This window comes from Urocitellus parryii, chromosome 2 (assembly GCF_045843805.1).
Source record: "Urocitellus parryii isolate mUroPar1 chromosome 2, mUroPar1.hap1, whole genome shotgun sequence".
Taxonomy (NCBI): domain Eukaryota; kingdom Metazoa; phylum Chordata; class Mammalia; order Rodentia; family Sciuridae; genus Urocitellus; species Urocitellus parryii.
In genome coordinates, this window is record NC_135532.1 from 97033338 (window position 1) to 97053211 (window position 19874).

The 19874-nt window shown below is 40.6% G+C and overlaps 1 protein-coding gene across 1 annotated transcript in view; it reads left to right on the forward strand.

Annotated features, from left to right (window-relative positions):
• The first annotated feature begins 369 nt into the window (after nt 1-369).
• The window catches only part of Acp3 (acid phosphatase 3), a 50395-nt gene continuing 30890 nt past the window's right edge, over nt 370-19874 (forward strand). Inside the window, exons 1-5 of the mRNA XM_026383929.1 lie at nt 370-384; nt 1453-1629; nt 14545-14640; nt 17463-17549; nt 18240-18392. Of these exons, the coding sequence (XP_026239714.1) occupies nt 370-384; nt 1453-1629; nt 14545-14640; nt 17463-17549; nt 18240-18392 (528 nt within the window). The remainder of the gene's footprint in view (nt 385-1452; nt 1630-14544; nt 14641-17462; nt 17550-18239; nt 18393-19874) is intronic.

Consider the following 19874-nt stretch of genomic DNA (forward strand, 5'->3'; position numbering starts at 1 on the left):
GCTGAAGCTTTTCTCAGGTTGCCTAGTGAATACAGCAGGGAGTGGTGTGGCAGCTGCCTGTCTACTCTGAACTGGACAATCTCTCCAATCTTGTTTCCTTTTCCTTGCACCCATCTCCTCAAAATCTCACCCATTGAAAATGACAATGGGAGACTGTAATCCCAGTGGCTCCAGAAGCTGAGGCAGGAGGATTGCGAGTTCAAAACCAGTCTCAGCAAAAGCAAGGCCCTAAGCAGCTCAGTGAGACCCTGTCTCTAAATAAAATTCAAAACAGGGCTGGGGATGTGGCTCAGTGGTTGAGTGCCCCTGGTTCAATCCCTGATACCAAAAAAAAAAAAAAAAGAAAGAAAGAAAGAAAAAAAATTGACCATGGGTACTGAACAGGTGAGGGATGTAACCCTTAAAGGTCTAATTGTACCACACTAATTCTGTGCTTTTATTTCCCCATACCTGAAGAACCATGGTCTCCCACACACCACATTCCAGAGCATCCTATGATCACATAACAACAGAAACTTCCAGTCACAGGTCAAGTGTAATGTACCCAGGGAATAGGTTGTGGGAAAACCATTGTTCTCCCTCTGCCCCTTGGTATGGAAACATCACAACAGGCAGTGCTGCCCGCAACTCCAGCAAAATCTCATCTGTGTACAGGGTCAGTGTTGTTTGAACCTAGGAAGGGGTAGACAGTCTGAGAAAAATGGAGAGCTGAGTTCCATCAATCCGGATCATCTTCTTTTGTAGCATCCCCAGTGAGATCATGGCTGGAGAGGTAAGGGTGTGGCTCTCCCAAGGACAGGCTTTTGGCCAACGTCCATCAGTGACAATGCCGAGTTGTAGGTTTGTTTGGTTTTCAGAGTTTCTTTTTAAAAGCTGAGTCAGATTCAGAATCCAATCCTAATTTTGAGATGCCACAGGTGATCCTCCTATGACTTCAGGTAGAACTAAAATTTACCCACATAAACTTCTTTTCTTCAATTTTAAAACACCTCTAGGCTACAGGAGAGTTTAAGAAAATCAGACATCATGTTTGGCACGGGAACAGACCCCAAACATGTCCAGACGCATCAGTTCCCTCCAGATTTCTCTTCCTTTGCTTGTGGATTCCCAAAAAAATTAAGAATTTCTGTTCTCAGGCTTCCAAAGTCAGAACAGACCCTTTTTAAAGCAAGAGCTGGGACCTCAGACCATCTACAGAAAAAATAAAGGTAAACTGCAAACAAGAAAAGAAAGAACTGATAAGTACTGTGTGACCTTGAGCAAGAGCATTTCCTCCAGTGAACCTCGTGGGGTCCTACCTTAAATGGAGGAGACCTTGATCTCCAATTCAAAAATTATGTGACATTATTTACATGCCAAACCCCGCCCAAAACTTCCTGGAAATTTTACTATTTATGAGTTTGGCTCCTCCTCCCCTTTCAATCCTTTGATTAAATAGCTTCCCTCCTGAAGGGTTTTGAAGTGGGAGCAGCACCTTCGGACTCCTGCCAGAAGCAAACCGTGTCTGACGTGAGCGTTGCCCCTGTCCACATGGCCAGGGTGGCGAGCCTCAGCCTTGGCTCTCTGCTTCTGCTTTCTCTCCTGCTGGACCGAGGTGTGCTAGCCAAGGAGTTGAAGTTTGTGACATTGGTAAGTACGCTTTTGTCATTGCTTTCTCTTTGAGCCCGTGTTACCAGCAGGGTCTCAGAAAAAAGTCAAGGATCAAGTTTCACTTTTCTGTTGTCTCTGGGAGACCAGGGTCTGTTTAAACTCAGAAAGCAAATCATCGAGTTTTGCAAGTTCCTCTTAATGAAGACATAACAACGACGTGCCCTAACAACAACAAAAAGGTGTGCTGACTTTTTTTTTTTTCTTTCCATTTGCCTTTGTTGGTGTTATTTATTGACTCACTCACTTTAGAACTGCCCTGATTTCGGATTGCTTTTGACAGCCCTGAGAAGCAGAAGCGGCAGTTGGCACTGTTTATATATACCAGCAGCTAACCTAGCTTTGTTCAATGTGATGATTATTTGTTGGCAAACAGAAAAAAAAAAAAAAAAAAAAAAAAAAAAAACTGTCATTATCTGAACTTAGCAGCCCCTTCCCCTTATGTTATCACGTTTAGAAATGGACTTTGTTTGGAATGACTTCCTGATACATAGATTGGGTTGGTCCTTTAAATGGTGCTTTTTCCTAGCCGTGGCCTGTGTGCTGTGTTAGCCAAAGCGGGAGAGTGGGTGGCTGAAGCAAGGTGTCAGCAAAAGAGAGCAGACTACAGGCATTGTTTAGAAAGTGTATGGAAAGAGGGTTTGCAGAGGAAAGGGGATTCACCTAGGTATGTAGAAGTCTTGGATTTTCTGTTTCTTTCCCCCACTTGGGTTTTACTCTGTCTCTAGGCCTGTCTTGCTCTTTCTCACCCCTGCTTTTTTTTTTTTTTTTATAATGAGTGTGGGATGATGAATAAGCATTTTTTGGTAACAATGCTTCAAAATCATTTTTTTTTTATAATTTAGAAGAAAGCCACCTTTCAAAACTTAAAACTTAAATTTGAAGTTCCCAATCTCTCAGGATGGTGTATTCAGAACTTACTGCTTTGCTTTCTATAGGAAATCTGAATATCACATGTTTATGTAAATCATGATTCTTAGTCCAGTAAATCTTTACTGAATCACCAACATAAAAGTGATAGAAAAAACAGAGAGACCCATTGCCGGTTTGTGTACAAACAATGGCCAGCTGTCAGACTTCAGCGCTGAAAACCAGCCCATCAGGCACCTTCTGTAAGGAAACCCTTTCGAGCTAGACTTTTATTTATATTCCGGGTTTCCTTGCCAACATGTGCATTAGAAAAGTATAGGGACTCTGGAAAATGTACTACATTCTGTCATTTCTGCCGCTCTATCAACCTGGGACAAGCTGGTTGAACGGCAATCTTTGTTGAGATATCACAGTGAACCCTTCGTGGTAGATTCTCTCCTCCAGGTTTTACCAACAGCTCAGGATAACTTCTCTCCATTTCCCTTCCACTCTTGGTTAAAGTGCATTCAGGAACTACAAGTTAATTCTTTTCTAAGAAAATAAAAATAAAGAGGTAGCTCTCTTGGAACTAAAAAAATCACCAAATTTCCCATGAAGCTAATGTTCACTATTTTTCCTACGATGGCTTCCTTCTATTAATGTTAAATAAATTGCAGTTTAATGCATCTTCTGTGGCCCTTAACAAAACAGCTTTCTAATGGTTTAAACCAGACGATGTCATTTTTTCTTTTCATTGACTATAGAGAATTGTGTTTAAATCGTTTACTGATAAAAAAAAAATCCTTAGAAAATTGTTAAGAAGTCAGGCATGGTGACACACATCTATATCCCTATAATCCCAGCAACTCAGGAGGCTGAGGCAGGAGAATCCAAGACCTGCCTCAGCAACTTACCAAGGTTCTAAACAACTTAGCTGGGAATGTGGCTCAGTGGTTAAGCGCCCCTGGTTTCAATTCCCAATACCAAAAAAGAAAAAAAAAATTATTAACAGAAGCAGAATAAAAGAAAAGTGCCAATGACTAAAGTGGCTATGTTAATAAACAATAGTTAACTGAGTACTTAACTGCATTCCAGGTACTATTCTGAGACATCAACATGTGTAATATCACATAATATTCCTTCAACAATTCTACAAAGTAGGATTGCTACTTAGAACACAGGAAGACCAGTTAAATTTTAATTTCAGATAAACTGAGACTCTTTTTTTAACATAAGTATGCCCCATTTAATATTTGAGCATCTTGTGTTTCTACTTATTAAATCGGGCAACCATTCCATAAGGAGTTTTTAAAAACATATTCCTGGGCTGGGGTTGTGGCTCAGTAGTAGAGCGCTTGCCTTGTACATGTGAGGCACTGGGTTCGATCCTCAGCACCACATAAAAAATGAATAAATAAATTAAAGATATTGTGTCCATCTACAACTAAAAAAGATTCTTTTAAAAAACATATTCCTATTTTATAGATAAAGAAATTAAGCTGGGTGCGGTGGCACACACCTGGAATTCCAGCCGCTTGGGAGGCTGAGACAGGAGGATCACGAGTTCAAATCCAGCCTCAGCAATGGCAAGGTGCTAAGCAACTCAGTGAGACCCTGTCTCTAAATAAAATACAAAATAGGGCTGGGGATGTGGCTCAGTGGTCAAATTCAATCCTTGATACCTTCCCCCCACAAAAAAAAGAAATGAAGCACAAAGAGGCTACATACCTTGTTCATGGTCACCCAGACAGAGTGGTGAAGATAGGGTTTGAACCCAGGCTTTCTGACCCCAGAGGCCATGCCCCTAATCATGAGGTGTAGTCTGTCTCTGCTGTGGCTATATAATCCAGCAAGGGAGCTGGTATGAGATACACATTAGGTTTACTATATTTGCCTGACTCAGAATAAGTAGATGATTTCCTTGCTTTTCCTCTGTAATCCAAAAAAATAATAATAATAATAATAATAAGTTCTTCTACTCTGAAAAGCTGCTCTCAGCAGAAAAGTCAGGAAACTGTCCTTGATTCTTGTTCTCACCCATGAAAAGTCACAACGTGATCTTTTAAAACAGATTCACCAAAGCGCATCCCATCAATGGCTAGTTGGACCACTTATTAACAGATATCGCAGGAGAGAAAAAGACAGGTTTCCAAAGTAAGTCAGAATGCAGGCTGCACTGTGTGAAAAGGTCTCTTTAATGCAGTACTTCTCAAAGTCTTCAGTATGCACTGTGGCTTTCAAGGAAAGGATCTAGAAAAGTGTTTCCTAAAGTGACCGTGGCATCCACCTCCCCTCTCTTTTCCCCAGAATATCCTTACAGAATTGCTATTTTTAACTTTATAGTAAGTACTGTGAGTTCCTATGTTCTCATTAACCAGCTTCGATAATTATCACCCAGGGCCAATCTTGTTTCATCTATATGCCCACTCATTTCCCACACACACCTGTTGCCTTTTTTTAAAGTAATCTTGTACATCATATCATTCCACCACAAATGGGAAAATGCCATTTAAAAAGCGTAATCTCTCCTTGAAACAGGAAAAAACACAAGTTTGGTTATTTCAGACAGAGAGAAAAATTCCATCCCCATTCCACTGGGGTTTTCCAAAGAAAGGGATGATGAGTCACAAGGTATAAGCTCTTTTCATTCTCCATGGTTGACATTCATGCAGAATTGTTATATGATTTCATAGGACATCCTTGACAGAAACAGCCTTCAGATCCTAAGCACGTTGTCCTTTTACCAGGATGAGTAACTTCCAAGTCATGGTTGGACAAATTCAAACCATGCCACACACTACACATTTCAAGGTTCTTCCTCACTCCTCCCCAGGCAGGCAGCCCAATCCTGCTATTAATTTTCTGATGCTACTTGCCAGAAGTTAAAAGCCACACTGAGGAAAATATTCAACTTCCATTAACTCACATTCCACCATCATTTATCAGGTTTGGAACCACAGACGGGTCACTTAATGAAACAACTGAGCTTCAATGTGCCCAAACTTAATTTCCCCAACTTAAAGTTAGAAATAGCAATCATAACTATGCTTCCTATGTGAAAGAGGATCAAGTGACCTGATAGACATGTGACTATGTAAGGTTAACTGGATGTCCTCAGTCTAAAATGGAACCTTTCCAACTTTTGGATCCTTAATTATTCTTTTATTAAAATGGTGTTAGAAAACATAAGATTTACTATCGTAACCATTTTTAAGTGAACAGTTCAATGGCATTAAGTACATTTGTGAGTTGTACTGCCATCACCTGCATCTCCAGAACTCCTTCTATCTTATAAAACTGAAACACTGTATCCATTGAAAAATAGATCCCCTTTCTTCCTCCTTCTAGCCCCTGGCAAATGCCATTCCATGTTCTGTCTCTGTGAGTTGGGTTAGTCTCAGTAGTTGTCTTTGTTTGACCTGCTTATTTACTTAGCATAATGTGTTAAGGTTCTAGATGATCCTTCATTATTACAGAACTTGCAACTTGAATAAGAACACTTGTGACTTAAAGGAAGCAATGAAAGGAGAATAGAATGGAAGTGTTACATATTTACCGTCTCTCCTAGAACCTTGGACACACTACTTGGCTTCTCTGCACTCAAGCCTTCCCCTCTATGAATTCTAACTTATTTTTTCATGGTGGAGGCACAGTTCTGGGGGTCCAGTATGGCTTGAGGAAGGGAGAGGAGGGAGGGGAGAACAGAGAGGGGCTCTGACCATAGTTCAGACAAAGCATGGGGAAGACCTAAGTTAGATCAGGAAAAAGGAGAATTGGAAAAGAATGGATAATTGTTTTTAATTGTGAAAGCAGAAACCCTGTGGGTTGAATGTGAATAGTAAGGAAAAGGGAGAAACCAAAGGGATTCTGTGTTTTCTAACTCGGATTACTGGAAAGATAGTGATGCCCAGGAGATAGAAAGATAAAAGATACTAAACATCAGGAAAACCTAAGGAATATGAGGTATAAATACCTAAGAAATTTATGGTACTCCTGACTATACAACACAATACAGCAGGCCTAAGAATCAGACTACCTGGGTCTGAATGTCTGCGCAACCCCTTACAAACTATGTGATTTTTAGATGAGTAACTTGAACTATATGTGCTTCAGTTTCATCATCGATTGAATAGAGATAAAAGCACCTGGAGGAGTTGCTGTGGAGCTGTGATAAGTACAAAATGTACATATCAGCCCCTTTATAAATGTCCCAAACACTGTCACTAAAATTAATATGCATATATCCACATGATTTCCCTGTGTGTCTTATGATATTCATGTGACCAGTTAATTAAAATGACGGGGGTTACTTAATTATTTATTTGGTATTGGAGATTGAACCCAAGGGCTCTCAACCACTGAGTCACATCCCCAGTGGGTTTTTTTGTATTTTATTTTGAGACAGGGTCTCACTAAGTTGCTTAGGGTCTTGCTAAGTTGCTGAGGCTGGCTTTGAACTTGTGATCCTTTTCTCAGCCTCCTGAGTTGCTGGGATTACAAGTGGGAGTTTCCAGGTCCAGCTTAAATGCCAAGGGGATTTTTTGTTGTTGTTGTTGTTTTCTGAAGTTATTCTCTTTATTTTAAAAAGTATGAGGCATTTATACATCTTTTAAATTTGATCAGTTTTTTTTTTTTCTCAACATTGGGCCTCTGATCCGATAAAAACTGGAGAAATAGGGCTGGGATTGTGGTTCAGTGGTAGAGTGCTTGCCTAGCATGTGTGAGGCACTGGGTTTGAGTCTCAGCACTGCATGTAAATAAATAAAATAAAGACCTGTTAACAACTAAAACAAATATTTTTTTAAAAAACTGAAGAAATACATTCAAAATGTGGCTCCAAAAGTTAAACAGATTTTACACATCAATGGACTCACCCATTGAGTTCTTTCATAACTTACCTGGAACAGACCAGTTATTACCGTGTTTTTATTTCCCTTCATCTCCATTGTTCATGTTTGAACAGTGCTTTGGGCTATAGGCATGAAATTCACAAGATCTGTAAGTCCTTCCCACACACATATTTTTTTTCCACTTCTGTTAAAGCAGAATTGCAATTATAGCTAACAGATTGTGAGCTTCCACCAGATGCCAGGCACTTTATTTATTTATTTATTTTGTATTTTGAATCCTTACAATTACTGATAAGGCACATGATATTATCTACCCACCTGCCCAAAATTAGTACCCAGCAATCCATTCAAATTATTAATCCATCAGATGGATTAATAGGTTACACTAATTAGGCTACAGCTCTCCTAACCTAATTATTCCACCTCTCAATATTCCTGTGTTGTCTGACCCAGGAGCTTATTGGGGGACATCTCATAATCTAAACTATCCTGGGGACTCGAGATGTAACTTCAGATGGCCTATCTCAACCTTCAGACTTGGCAAGAAGGTCATCACGTGAAACTTTCTATCAGAAAACAGAAAGCAGGACTTTCATCTTGCCTCATAAATAACCCTACAGTGTCTTTTTTCTGACGTGTGACTCCCTTGTCATTGGAACCAAGGAACAGCACATTGTCTTTGGAACCCTGCAGGTTTTTCAGAGACGCTTGCTGAGGACACCACTGTGCTCTGAGTGTTGGGGTTGGGCCAGAGAGGAGGTCAGTTCAGTTTACTTACAGGAATTTGTCCCCAGTTTTAGGCCCAAGTGTTTTGCAGATTTTCGGGACAGTGAATTCATCAGGTAAATTGTATGTAGCCCAAGACATTTCAGCCAACCAGGGTGCCACTGTGGGCACTTTAAGATTTCAAAATGTTCTAAATCCAAAGGAATAATTGACTACTGCTCTTAGGTAAATGCAAGCAGAGGAGAGATGATTAGAAATCAATAGAGGTATTTCCTAAAGGAGAGGACTGTTTCTCTTTGCTCAACAGGTACTTCTCATTTGTCCTCTATGCTACAAAATATTGCCAGCAGGAAAGAGAATATATAGGATAACTGGTTAAATATGTAATATAATAACAAAAAATAGCAACAAATTTAATAATAAATCCCCTATATTGAATGCCTCCCGTGTGCTCAGTACTATGCGGGTAACCTCACATATAATACACATTTAATTCTCATGCTGTTCCTGCTTGTTAGATAATGATTTTCTTGTCATACAGAAAAGGAAATTGAGGCATGCAGAACGTTAAGTTAAATCATTTTCCCAGGGTCTCTCAGCTAGTTGACAAGACAAGTATGTTAGCCAGCTTTTTGTCCCTGTGACCAAAATAACTGTCAAAAACGGCTTGAAGGAGGAAAAGCTGGCGGGGGGTGGGGGGGTGGAGAGAGAGAGAGAGAGAGAGAGAGAGAGAGAGAGAGAGAGAGAACGAGCACATGACCAGTCAGGAACAAGAAGATATAGTACCCCAGGGTATGTTCCTAATGACCTGTTGCCTGCAGTCATGCTTCATCTGCCTACAGTTCTCACCCAATAGTCCATTCAAATTATTAACCAAATAGATTATGAGGCTATAGCTCTCATGATCCAATCTTTTCACCTCTGAACATGGCTGTGTTGCCTAATTCGTGACAATTATAGATTCAAAACACAACAGCAAGGGTTTGACACCTGGCCTAAATAACTGGAAAGTCAGAACTCTTTGCTGTATTATTACAAAGCTTGCACACAGATTTCACCGCTTCTCTTTCTTGCATGTCTCTAGTTCTTCCTGGGTCCTGGATAAAAGTCCTGGTAGTCCTGTCTCAAGGGGAATGCAGGATGTCTCTCATGCTGATTCCTTTCCTAGCCAGTCAGCTTGTCTTTTGGAGTGACATTCATTTACATGAATCATCATTTTTGCCCGAAATATTTTATTTTTTCTAATAATCTTTACCAATGGATTCCTGAAAAAAAAAAAGAAAAGAAAATGGACTTTTTTGAATGGAAATCTTTGTGCATCAAAAGATTTTTAAGATTTAGAATGTGCCTTAAAAAAAATCGGGAGAAGAATTTGATATCAAGAGCCAAAGTCCCTTTCAGGATTTCCAGAGTCATCCCCCAGTTTGTGTTGTGTCATGAGTTCCCAGCCTGACATGATGGCAGGATGTTTTATGAGACTCCAGGCTAATCTAGGGGCAGACTCACTGTTTGAGGATCAAAGATACAAATTAAGAAGAAAGAAGGGAAAGATGAGGGAAGGAAAAGAAAGAGAGGAGTATGCATGGCACACTTTGCTGATGAGTAAGGATGAAAATCAAAAACCCTTATGAAATGGAAAGGCTTGAAAGAAAGCCACCAGGTACCTGGGGAACTAGAACCAATCCAGGATCCAAACAGGCCTGTGCATGTCTGTGTGTGTGTGTGTGTGTGTGTGTGTGTGTGTGTGTGTATTAATATGTTCCAGGCACCATTTGGAGATATAGAGAGCTTCTGGCAGCTTTCAAGGAGTTCATAGGAAGAAAGGGAGCCAATTGTTTTTTGTTTTGTTTTGTTTTAGTTTTATTGATTTTATTTTTAAATACATGATTTCAATTTTGAATAAATAAAAATTTTTTAAAAACCGAGAAAATGTCAGGGATGAAAATGAAACAGTGAGATGAGCTTGAGATTGAGCAGGACTTTATAATGGATAGTCCAGAAAGGCCTCTTTCCCGCGACCATGTTTTCCAGGACATGACTTTAGTGAGTGTGTGTGCCAGCAGAAGTAAAAGTAGGACATTCAAAGCCAACAGAACATCCAAGGCAAAGCCATTAGGACTGGAAGGACAGAAGGACCCTTGTGGCAAAGCAGACTTAGCAAGAATGTGAGGCAAGGACATGAGGTTAGAAGAGGCCACATAGGTAGGGTCTTGTGGATCCTTGTAAGAACTTTAAATCCTATGCAAAGAGAAGTAGAACACGATGTCTCAGGATGATGAGGATCTGAATGAAACAAGCCTAAGGACACACAAGTTGAAAATTATTGGAGTCAGTGGTGGGTTTACAGGAGCTCATCATGAAAATCCCGACTTTCATATACACCTTTAAAGTTCTCCATGAAAGAACATTTAATACAATGAGAGAACGTGAGGGCATCCTAATCAGTCAAGTGGCATTCTGATTGACATTTTGTAAAGGAGCATGTGACTGCTCGTGGACAGAAGAACTGGACTTGTCTTGACCATACTCACCAGTGTCCCCACATCCTAAGCCACACACCAAATCTGTTTAGCAGATTCCATGCAGCAGGGCCAGTCATGGGAGATGAACTTTTGTTTTTTTTAAGATTTCCTATAATTTTGCAAAGGTAAAATGAATGTAATGTAGTGGGAAAACTATGACCAAGCAATCATGATCTGGACAACTTGTTCAATTGCCTTGAGCCTCAGTTTCCTGGTTTGCTGAGTGCTCTTATTCCTGCCCTTATTCAGGAATTAATAAATAGCAAGGGAAGGATTCTACAAAGCATGAAGGTTTGTGCAAACATAAGGTGTTGTTATTATCTTGGACAACTTCCAATTGGGATTACTACTAATACTGCAAAAATTGACTGCTAATAATGTTGGGGGTTTTTTTGTTGTTGTTTTGTTTTTGTGGTACTGGGGCTTGAACCCAAGGTTTTGTGCATGAAAGGCAAGCACTCTACCAGCTGAGCTATATCCCCAGCCCCTAAAAATATATTTTTAAGCTACTAAAGGATTTCACAGAGTAGGATTGTTAGACTGAAACAGAGATAATAAATCTGGTAAAGAAGCAGTTAAGAACATTGTCCTACTACAACCTTAAGAATGTCTAGATAGCTGGGTATGGTGGCGCATGCCTGTAATCCCAGTGGCTCCAGAGGTTGAGGCAGGAGATTGTGAGTTCAAAGCCAGCGTCAGCAATTTAGTGAGGCCCTAAGCAACTCAGTGAGAACCTGTCTCTAAATAAAATACAAAAAAAAGGTTGGGGATGTGGCTCAGTGCTTAAGTGCCCCTGAGTTCAATCCCTGGTACCAAAAAAAAAAAAAAGGCCTAGACAGCCAGGTGTGGTGGCACATACTTGTAATCTCAGTGGCTTGGGAGGCTGAGGCAAGAGGATCACAAGCTCAAGGCCAGCCTCAGAAATTTAGTGAGGCTCTAGCCAACTTAGCAAGACCCTGTCTCAAAATAAAAAATAAATAAATAAAAAGAGCTTGGGATGTGACTCAGTGGTTAAATGCCCCTGGGTTAAATCCCTGGTACCAAAAAAAAAAAAAAAAAAAGTATGTCTAGAAATACTTAAAGGACTCCAGTTGGCTTGTGGAACTCCAGAAGCTCAAAGAACACCATCTGCACACGTGGAAGCATTTACACAGGCACACACTCTCTCACACACACACATACACAGGCTTTTTGATTCCCATCCCAGAGGTGGGGGTTGGTTTAGTAGGCATTTCTATAGGAATTCCCCTGCAAAGAGTTCACAGCACATTTGAGCCACTACCTCAGTAACTCTCAAATCTCACTGAATCAGAGGGCAGTGCCCTTGTTTCTGAACATAGTTCAGAGTGAGGAAGCTTGCTCAAGTCTCGTGATTACATTCTAGTGCTCTGCTCTTCAACACACACCCTGCTCTGACAACCACACTTTTTTTTTTTTTTTTGTCTCAGGTCATTCTGCCATTTGGATGCATAACCTCAGATGGATTTATATATTTATTGTGGTGCTGGCTAGGCAAGCACTCTTCCGCTGAGCTATATACTCCTAGCCCTTTTTTAATTTTCCAAGAAAAAAAATTTTTTTTGATTACTGGGATTTGAATCCAGGGGTGCTTAACCACTGAGCCACATCCCCATTCCTTTTAGTTCATTTTAAGGTACAATCTCACTAAGTTGCTTAGCGCCTTGCTAAGTAGCTGAGGCTGGCTTTGAACTTATGATCCTCCTGCCTCAGCCTCCCAAGCCATGGGGATGACACTCATATGCCACCGTGCCCAACTCTCGGTTTCATTCTTAAAGACATGCGCATAATTCACGGTGCCTTTGGGAGTGTTTCTTTTGGATTTGTTTTGTTTCTGATGCAACACACACACACACACACACACACACACACACACTCATGCACATGTATACATCCCAGTCTTAGAGGAAAAATGTACATTTAGTAGAGTCTATAACAAATTCTCCAAGTCCCAGATCATCCTGATTATCTGTGGGAAGTCTGAGGAGCGAACCTGGAGCAGTGATCCTCCCTCAGCAGTGGGGAAGCTTGTGGTGTGGAGGACACACGGCCTGCGTCTGATGAGCACTACCGCTTACATGCTGAGCAAGCTTGAGCAGCTCCTTTACTTAAAGCCAACTTCCTCATATATGAAATGGAAATAATAATAATAACTGCCTTGTAGAATTGATGGGAGGATTAAATGTAGGGGAAGCACCTGGCATGTTTCCGGGACAAAGCAAGTGAAAGGGTGAAGAGCTGCTGTTGTGTTATTGAATTGCATTGAATCATTTCAGTACAAGCTGTCTTATCTGACTTCTCCTTAGCTGACTGGGGCTCTCAGCTGGGGGTGATCTCGGTTTTCAGATTGTCACAGTAGAGGAACATTGCTTTTATCTAGTGGACAGAGGTCACGTTCTGCTAAAACTCCTACAATATGCAAGACAGCCCCACAGCAGAGAATTACCCAGCCTAAAACATCAACAGCACTGAGGTTGAGAAACCCTGGGAAACGCCCAATACACAGCTAAGAATCTATTGACACCATATGACAACTTTAATTACCCAGATCTGGGAATGTATGCTGGCCAATTATTTAGGATCTAAAAAGTCTAAGATGTATTTGGATTGTTAAAAGAGAAGCACTAATAGTTAGCCTTGGTAGTTCCTGATGGTGATTGAGTCACCCCTGGAAACCAGTAAGTAACAGAAGGTGCTCACAAGACAAAATGCAGCTTTTCCTCCTGCTGGAAGGTGACCGATCATTCATGACCTTATTTCCTTACCTGACCCAAACAGTTTGTTACAATCCACTACACAGCTGTTCCTTTGTTTCCTGTAGCCTGTTCTGTAGAGGTTTTCAATTCTCACTGGTTTAGGGGGCCAATGGCTTTCTTCAATACCAGAGAGACAATCCAGGTCTTCAAAGAAGCCCCCTGCCCTGTCTTGGAATTCCTTCTCAAAGATAACTAAAGTTTGAGAGTGTTGCTTATTCTGTGTCTATTGAGCTGTTTTACAAGGTTTCAAAAGAGCAACCTCTTGGCTTACTCTTCAATGGAACATCCTAGCCAGGTAGTATAAGCAACAAGTACAGGTGATCTCAGATAAAGCACAGCATTATGCAGACGAAGCTTCCTCTATATTAAAAATATATACTTCTTGAGTATTTTTCTTTGTCTTTTTTTACTTTTTACTTATCAAATAGCTTTGGTTTTGGTGGGATATGCTATTCTGAAAGCATATTATAATAAAAGTGCCAAGGTTCCAAAAGTCCACACTCTTTTTAAAAAGAAATGTTCAGTGAAAATTGTAGGATGTGCACACAAATCCAGAAGTGCGTTATTATAGAGTATTGAGAATCAGCTTTCCAAATCTCCCTATCTGTAATTCCTTTATCCTTAACCTCCTAAAGCTAATAAATCATTGACTCAAAATTTTCACAAATGGAATGTGTTGCTTAAAATCACTATTTCTATTAAATGTAAAAATTAAACACCATCATTTCAGTAATCATAATTAAGGGAAGAATTTCTCACTAGTGTCTGTCTGCAATAAAGTGGTTCTGTGAGCTTTGTGTTCCTTCCTATCCTCTCTGACATATAGAAAGGACTATCTCCATGCATGTATCATCCACCTCCCAATGGCTAATCATCCTGATTCTAACATTATCTTCAACTTAGGAAAAGTCTTAGTGAACTTTGAATAGTGATTCTTAACCTGAGGTTTACTTGGAAAGATCTTAAAAAAAAAAAAAAAATTCTGAAGCCCTGGCTAAAACTCCAGACTAATTAAACCAAAATCACTAGAGATACTTTTGGTTTAATTAGTCCTCAGAATTTTCTAGAACTTCCCAGGCCCAATTCCAGTGGGCCTCCAAGGTTGAGAACCAGAAGCAAAATACCCAAAATACCCAAGTGAAGTTTGTAAAACTATTGTCTCATGTGTCTTTTCAGGTATTTCGGCATGGAGACCGAAGTCCCATTGAGACATTTCCTAACGACCCCATTAAGGAATCCTCCTGGCCCCAAGGATTTGGCCAGCTCACCCAGGTTGGTTGGATGCCCAGCTGAAGGTTGTGGATGAGTCTCCAGGGTAAATGTGTGTAGAATTGTCACTGTTTTGATGCTTTTTACCTTTTTGGCTTTACCCAAGCCCAAGAGCTATATATGGACAACAGAATCTGTGAATTTAGAAATGTTAAAGAGAGAGAGAGGGGAAAAAAAATCTTCTAACCAATAAACTGAATCTGTACTTGGCTCTGTGTGTTCTCATATTCTCCATCAGAAGAACCAGATTAAGGGACAACTGTGTCAGAGACAAGAAGTTTTTTATTGTCACCTCTTGCTGGAGCAGAAAGGAGACACAGCATTGACCCAGCTGGCTCTCAGAACAAAAAAAGGGAGCTAGTTGTTAAGTCTGTAAGGGTCGCAGGGGTGGGCTAGAATCTAGGAATTTTAATGGGCTTTGGGAACAATTTCTGAAATGTTTTCTTTTATCATTTATTTTTATTTATTTTATTGGTGCATTATACATAATAATGGAATCCGCTGTGCCATATTCATGAACATAGCATAACTCAATCAGTCTCATTCCCCAGGACCTTCCCTTCTTCCCCTCTTCTTCCTCTCCATCCACTTACTCTACTGATCTCTCTTTGATAATTATTACTATTGTTGTTGTTAATTTAATTAGCGTGTTATATATATAATACACATACATTATAAAACGGGATTCATTGTAGTATATTCATACATGGACATAGAACAAATTGGTAGATTTCGTTCCCCAGTCTTCCCTCCTCCCTCTCTCTCCATCCCCTTCCTCTGCTGGCCTCTCTTCTGTTTTCGTGAGATCCTCTAAGGTGCTTTCCTTGCAGGCCCCTCGCAAGCACTTCAGCCTTGAGGCAGGCAGACAGTCTGGAGCCAAAGGCTGCATCTCTCCCTGTATCATCCTTTCGCTTTGTGATAAGAGTGAGTCACGGCAACTATAGGAAAATTCATAGGTGGGGGTGGAAAAAAACACAAATTATGGGAGAAACAAGTTAAGGGTCCTGAGAATTTGCTGTTTGGGTGACTTCTCAACAGCATTGTCCTTTATGTTGTTTGTTTTGGGAGAATCATGGTGAGGGGATCCTGGCTTTCATGATGGCAGCTGTTTTCTGAAGTTGGTAAGACTGAGAGTGAGTGAGAGGCTAGGGGAAGACACCATCATGCTCTTACTAGCTAACAAGCTAAAGTTAAGGTCCCTGGGTGCATTTGCCTTTGGTGGGGGTGGGGGTGCTGTTTCATGTGATTCCTCTGAAGTGATGACATTAGAATTTGATGTTTAGCCAGCTGGATGCATTGGGATGGAGTCTCAAGCTTTCGTGTGCAAATGTTTTGTTAAAAATGCAGATTCTAATTCAGCAGGTCTGATGTGAGGCCTGAGATTCTGCCTGTCTGGCAGACTTCCAGATGATGCCAGTGGTACTTGTATATGGCACACTCCTTAAGTGGTAAAGGTTTAGAGCTCCAATTTCTGCCTTTGGCCGGGAACTTCTAATTGGCATAATGATGGGACGATGAATCTCTAGATCAATGGTTCTGCAAGTATGGGCTCTGGACCAGCAGCCTCACCATTGCCCAGCACCTTGTTTAATGTAAATTCCCTGGCCCTGCTCTATAACAGTAAGTTAGAGACTTTAATGCTAAAGCCTAGAAATCTATGTTTTAATAAGTCCCCTCAGGTCATTCTATGTGCCATGTTGAAATGTGAAAACCATTGCTTTGTACAGGAGATGACTGTTTCCCCCAAAAGTTAGCCATAAGAACACAACAAGACCCCAAATCCCTGCTCATCAGGTACCCAATCATGGTCCCCACGTCATTCTTTCCCCACATTCGTCCCCATGGAAGGTGATAATAGTGGTGCTCAACAGTGACAAGCTAATGAGCAGGTGCAGCCAAGCAGCAGCCCGCAGCCACATCCTCTCTAGCTCTTGAAATCTGAAGAGGCTCTGGATTCAAGACAAATCTGCACCAGTGTTCTCAAAGCATGGTGCTCTACTTCCTGCATCTGAATCAGTTGGAATACTTGTTAAAATGCCAATTCCATGACCCCCTCCCCCCAGGATACAATAAGCTAGAATTTGGGGGGAATCTATATTTCAACAGCACTTCTATGTAGTTTTATTCCTGATGCTCAGTAATACTTGAGGACCACTGAGCTAATGCAATGCATCTCAGTGTTTGCTGTCCCTTAAAAGGTCTCAGAGAGCTTGCTGAAAACATATTCCTAAGCTCCACCCGCTAAGATTCTCACTGAGCGGTCAAGAGTGGGGCTCCAGAATTGGATTTTGAATGTGATCTCAAGTGATGACTATATTTCTGATTCACAGATTACACTTTGATTAATAAGTTTTAGTCCTTTATGAACCAGTCATAAATAAACTGTATGGATAATAAATCATTCATTGCACCCAAAGGTTGAAAGGCACCTTCAGATTCATCAAGCCCACCTTCACCACATAGTTGGATTTCATTCACAAAATCCCCATCTATCGGTCAACCAGTCCCTTTCAATACCCTACCATCAAGGATCCTACTACCAAACCAGAGATGAGTCATTTATTTTAATTAGGTCAATCACCAACTATCAACTAAACACATATGAGGTGCAAATTCCTATGTTACGTGCTAATAAAGGTGAATTCATCTTCTCAGGGGGTGGGAGAGTCCTGACTAAAGATTGCAACTGTTTTTATTTTTATGTATCTATGTGTTGTTATTTTGCAACTATTGAATCATTCCTTATTCATTCCACAGGTACAATTAGAAGAGAGGAGACAATTTCATTTACTTTCACTAACTTTTGCTGTTATTTTTTCCCATAGAGAGGCATGGAACAGCATTATGAGCTTGGACAATATTTAAGGAAAAGATATGATAAATTCTTGAATAACTCCTATAAACATGATCAGGCAAGTTGGGGTGCTAACGGCAGGAACCTTGACCCTTGAAAAGAATTAATTCTGAATACGTATAAGTGTTTTACCTGTTTTGTTTTCCAAGGTACTTATATTAGTCAGAGATCTTGTTTACAAATGTACTTGTCTTTATAGGATTATTTATTCCTAAAACTGTATAAATATGAGTAAGTTCAAATTTTTATGGATACTTGTGTAAATACTTTGGCTTGGCAAGTAGACATTGCTAATTGGTATCATTTGTCAATTCAACTATTGTCCTTCTAGTTGGCTTTATCCCAAGGTATGCTCAGAATATTACTCATTTTATAACATATTATGTTTATGAAGTTACTACAATGTCTGCTAATAGTCCAGTGTGACTGTCCTGCTCTTTCTCTAGTACCCAGCCAGCTCCACAGAAGGGGTGCAGGGGACCCTCATGTTTCCTCCAAATTGGCTTTTGTTTTGAGGCATGGTGGTGCTCACCTGTAATCTCAGCAACTCAGGAGGCTGAGGCAGGAGGATTACAAGTTTGAGGCCGGCCCCAGCAACTTAGTGAGGCCCTAAACAACTTAGCAATACCCTGTTTCAAAATAAAAAATATAAAGGGCTGGGGAGGATGTGGCTCAATGGTAAAGTGCCCCTGGGTTCAATCCCCAGTACAAAAAAAAAAAAGCTTCTACTTTGATTTTTCCACTCTAGGTTTATGTTCGAAGCACAGATGTTGACCGGACTTTGATGAGTGCTATGACAAACCTAGCAGCCCTGTTTCCCCCAGAGGGCACCAGCATCTGGAACCCCAGCCTACCCTGGCAGCCCATCCCAGTCCACACTGTTGCTATCTCTGAAGATCGGGTCAGTATATGGAGAGGTCCAGGAGATATCACGTGGCCCTGGAAGGAGGATTTCATGGGTTCTCAGAACAGTGGATTTGGGAGTCTGAAGGCACTTTGGACTGTACAGTTTTACTTCTTTCCATTAAAAAAAAGAAAAAGAAAAAGAAAGAAGGAAGGAAGGAAGGAAGGAAGGAAGGAAGGAAGGAAGGAAGGAAGGAAGGAAGGAAAGAAGAAAGAAAGAAAGAAAGAAAGAAAGAAAGAAAGAAAGAAAGAAAGAAAGAAAGAAAGAATTCAAGGGACAGTCATAGTAGGACATGGAAAGCCCTAGGCAGGATGAGTAGGAACTGAATATTTCTTTAGATCTCTACCATCCACTTTGTTTTGCCACCATTTCAACTTCTGCCAGTTTGTCCCTCTTGACTCCTCCCTGTCTCTCTGTCTCCCTCCCTTCCAGTGGGCTGCTTTCAGTTTCCACACAGATCTCCCTGCTTACCAAACACTCCAACCCCAGAGAAAAATCTACATTCCTAGGTAGAGAAAAAAAGAAAGAGCTAAGTTCGTGATTGGTCCCCACACTTTATATATATATGCCCTCATATTTACCTTTCATAACAACCTGGGATGGATAATACTATTGTTCTTTGATCGCAAGGAGAAAGACTGCTCAGAGAGGTAAAATAACAAACAAAATTGGTTCAAAGCCACATAGCTGGTAAACAGTACTCCTGTGACCCAAACTAGATCTGTCTAGTTTTGTTACCTATAAAATAGTGATTCTCAAACTTAGTTTGTCTATTCGAATCTCTTGGGGAGTTTTCAAAACTCCTAATGGCCAGGGCACTCCCCATAACAAACCAGAGTCTCCAGGCATCAGTATTTTAGAAATAGTATACCTAGATGATCCCATTGGCAGCCCAGCTTGAGAACTGTAAACCAAGCTACCTCACTGGGCTGTGAGAGAAACACTCTAACTTATTTACCCAGGGTGGGACTGACTAAGAACTCTAGCCTTTTCATAACACTTGATATTTTAAAAAACAGTAATAAATATATGTAACTAATCTTCCAGTGTATATGTAGGAAATGGTTTGGAACAAGCAGTTCTTTTCTGCTCACTAAAGCAAACAAAGCTCTCCTGTCAGTTATGAAGTCTAACAAAATCCATCAAGCAACACAAGGTTACTCCCAGAACTATGCTGGGTGTTATAGAGAAATATAAGAAAAACACAAGGCCAAGTTTCTTCCCTAACTTATGATCTGTTTGATGAAAGAAAATGATCATGAGTAAAGCAAAATGGTAGAACATGACGTCGAAGACAAGCTGTACACGCTGGACGAGTTCAGAGAATAAAACCTGCATGAAACTCCCACAGGGAAGTGATTCAAATCTGCCTAGAGTAAGGACTTGAACCAGACCTCAGAGGTAGGAAAGGGTGCATGCATACACTCTTCAGTATCATATGACAATGATTTAGAAGGAACAGACACTGGAGCCTCAGAG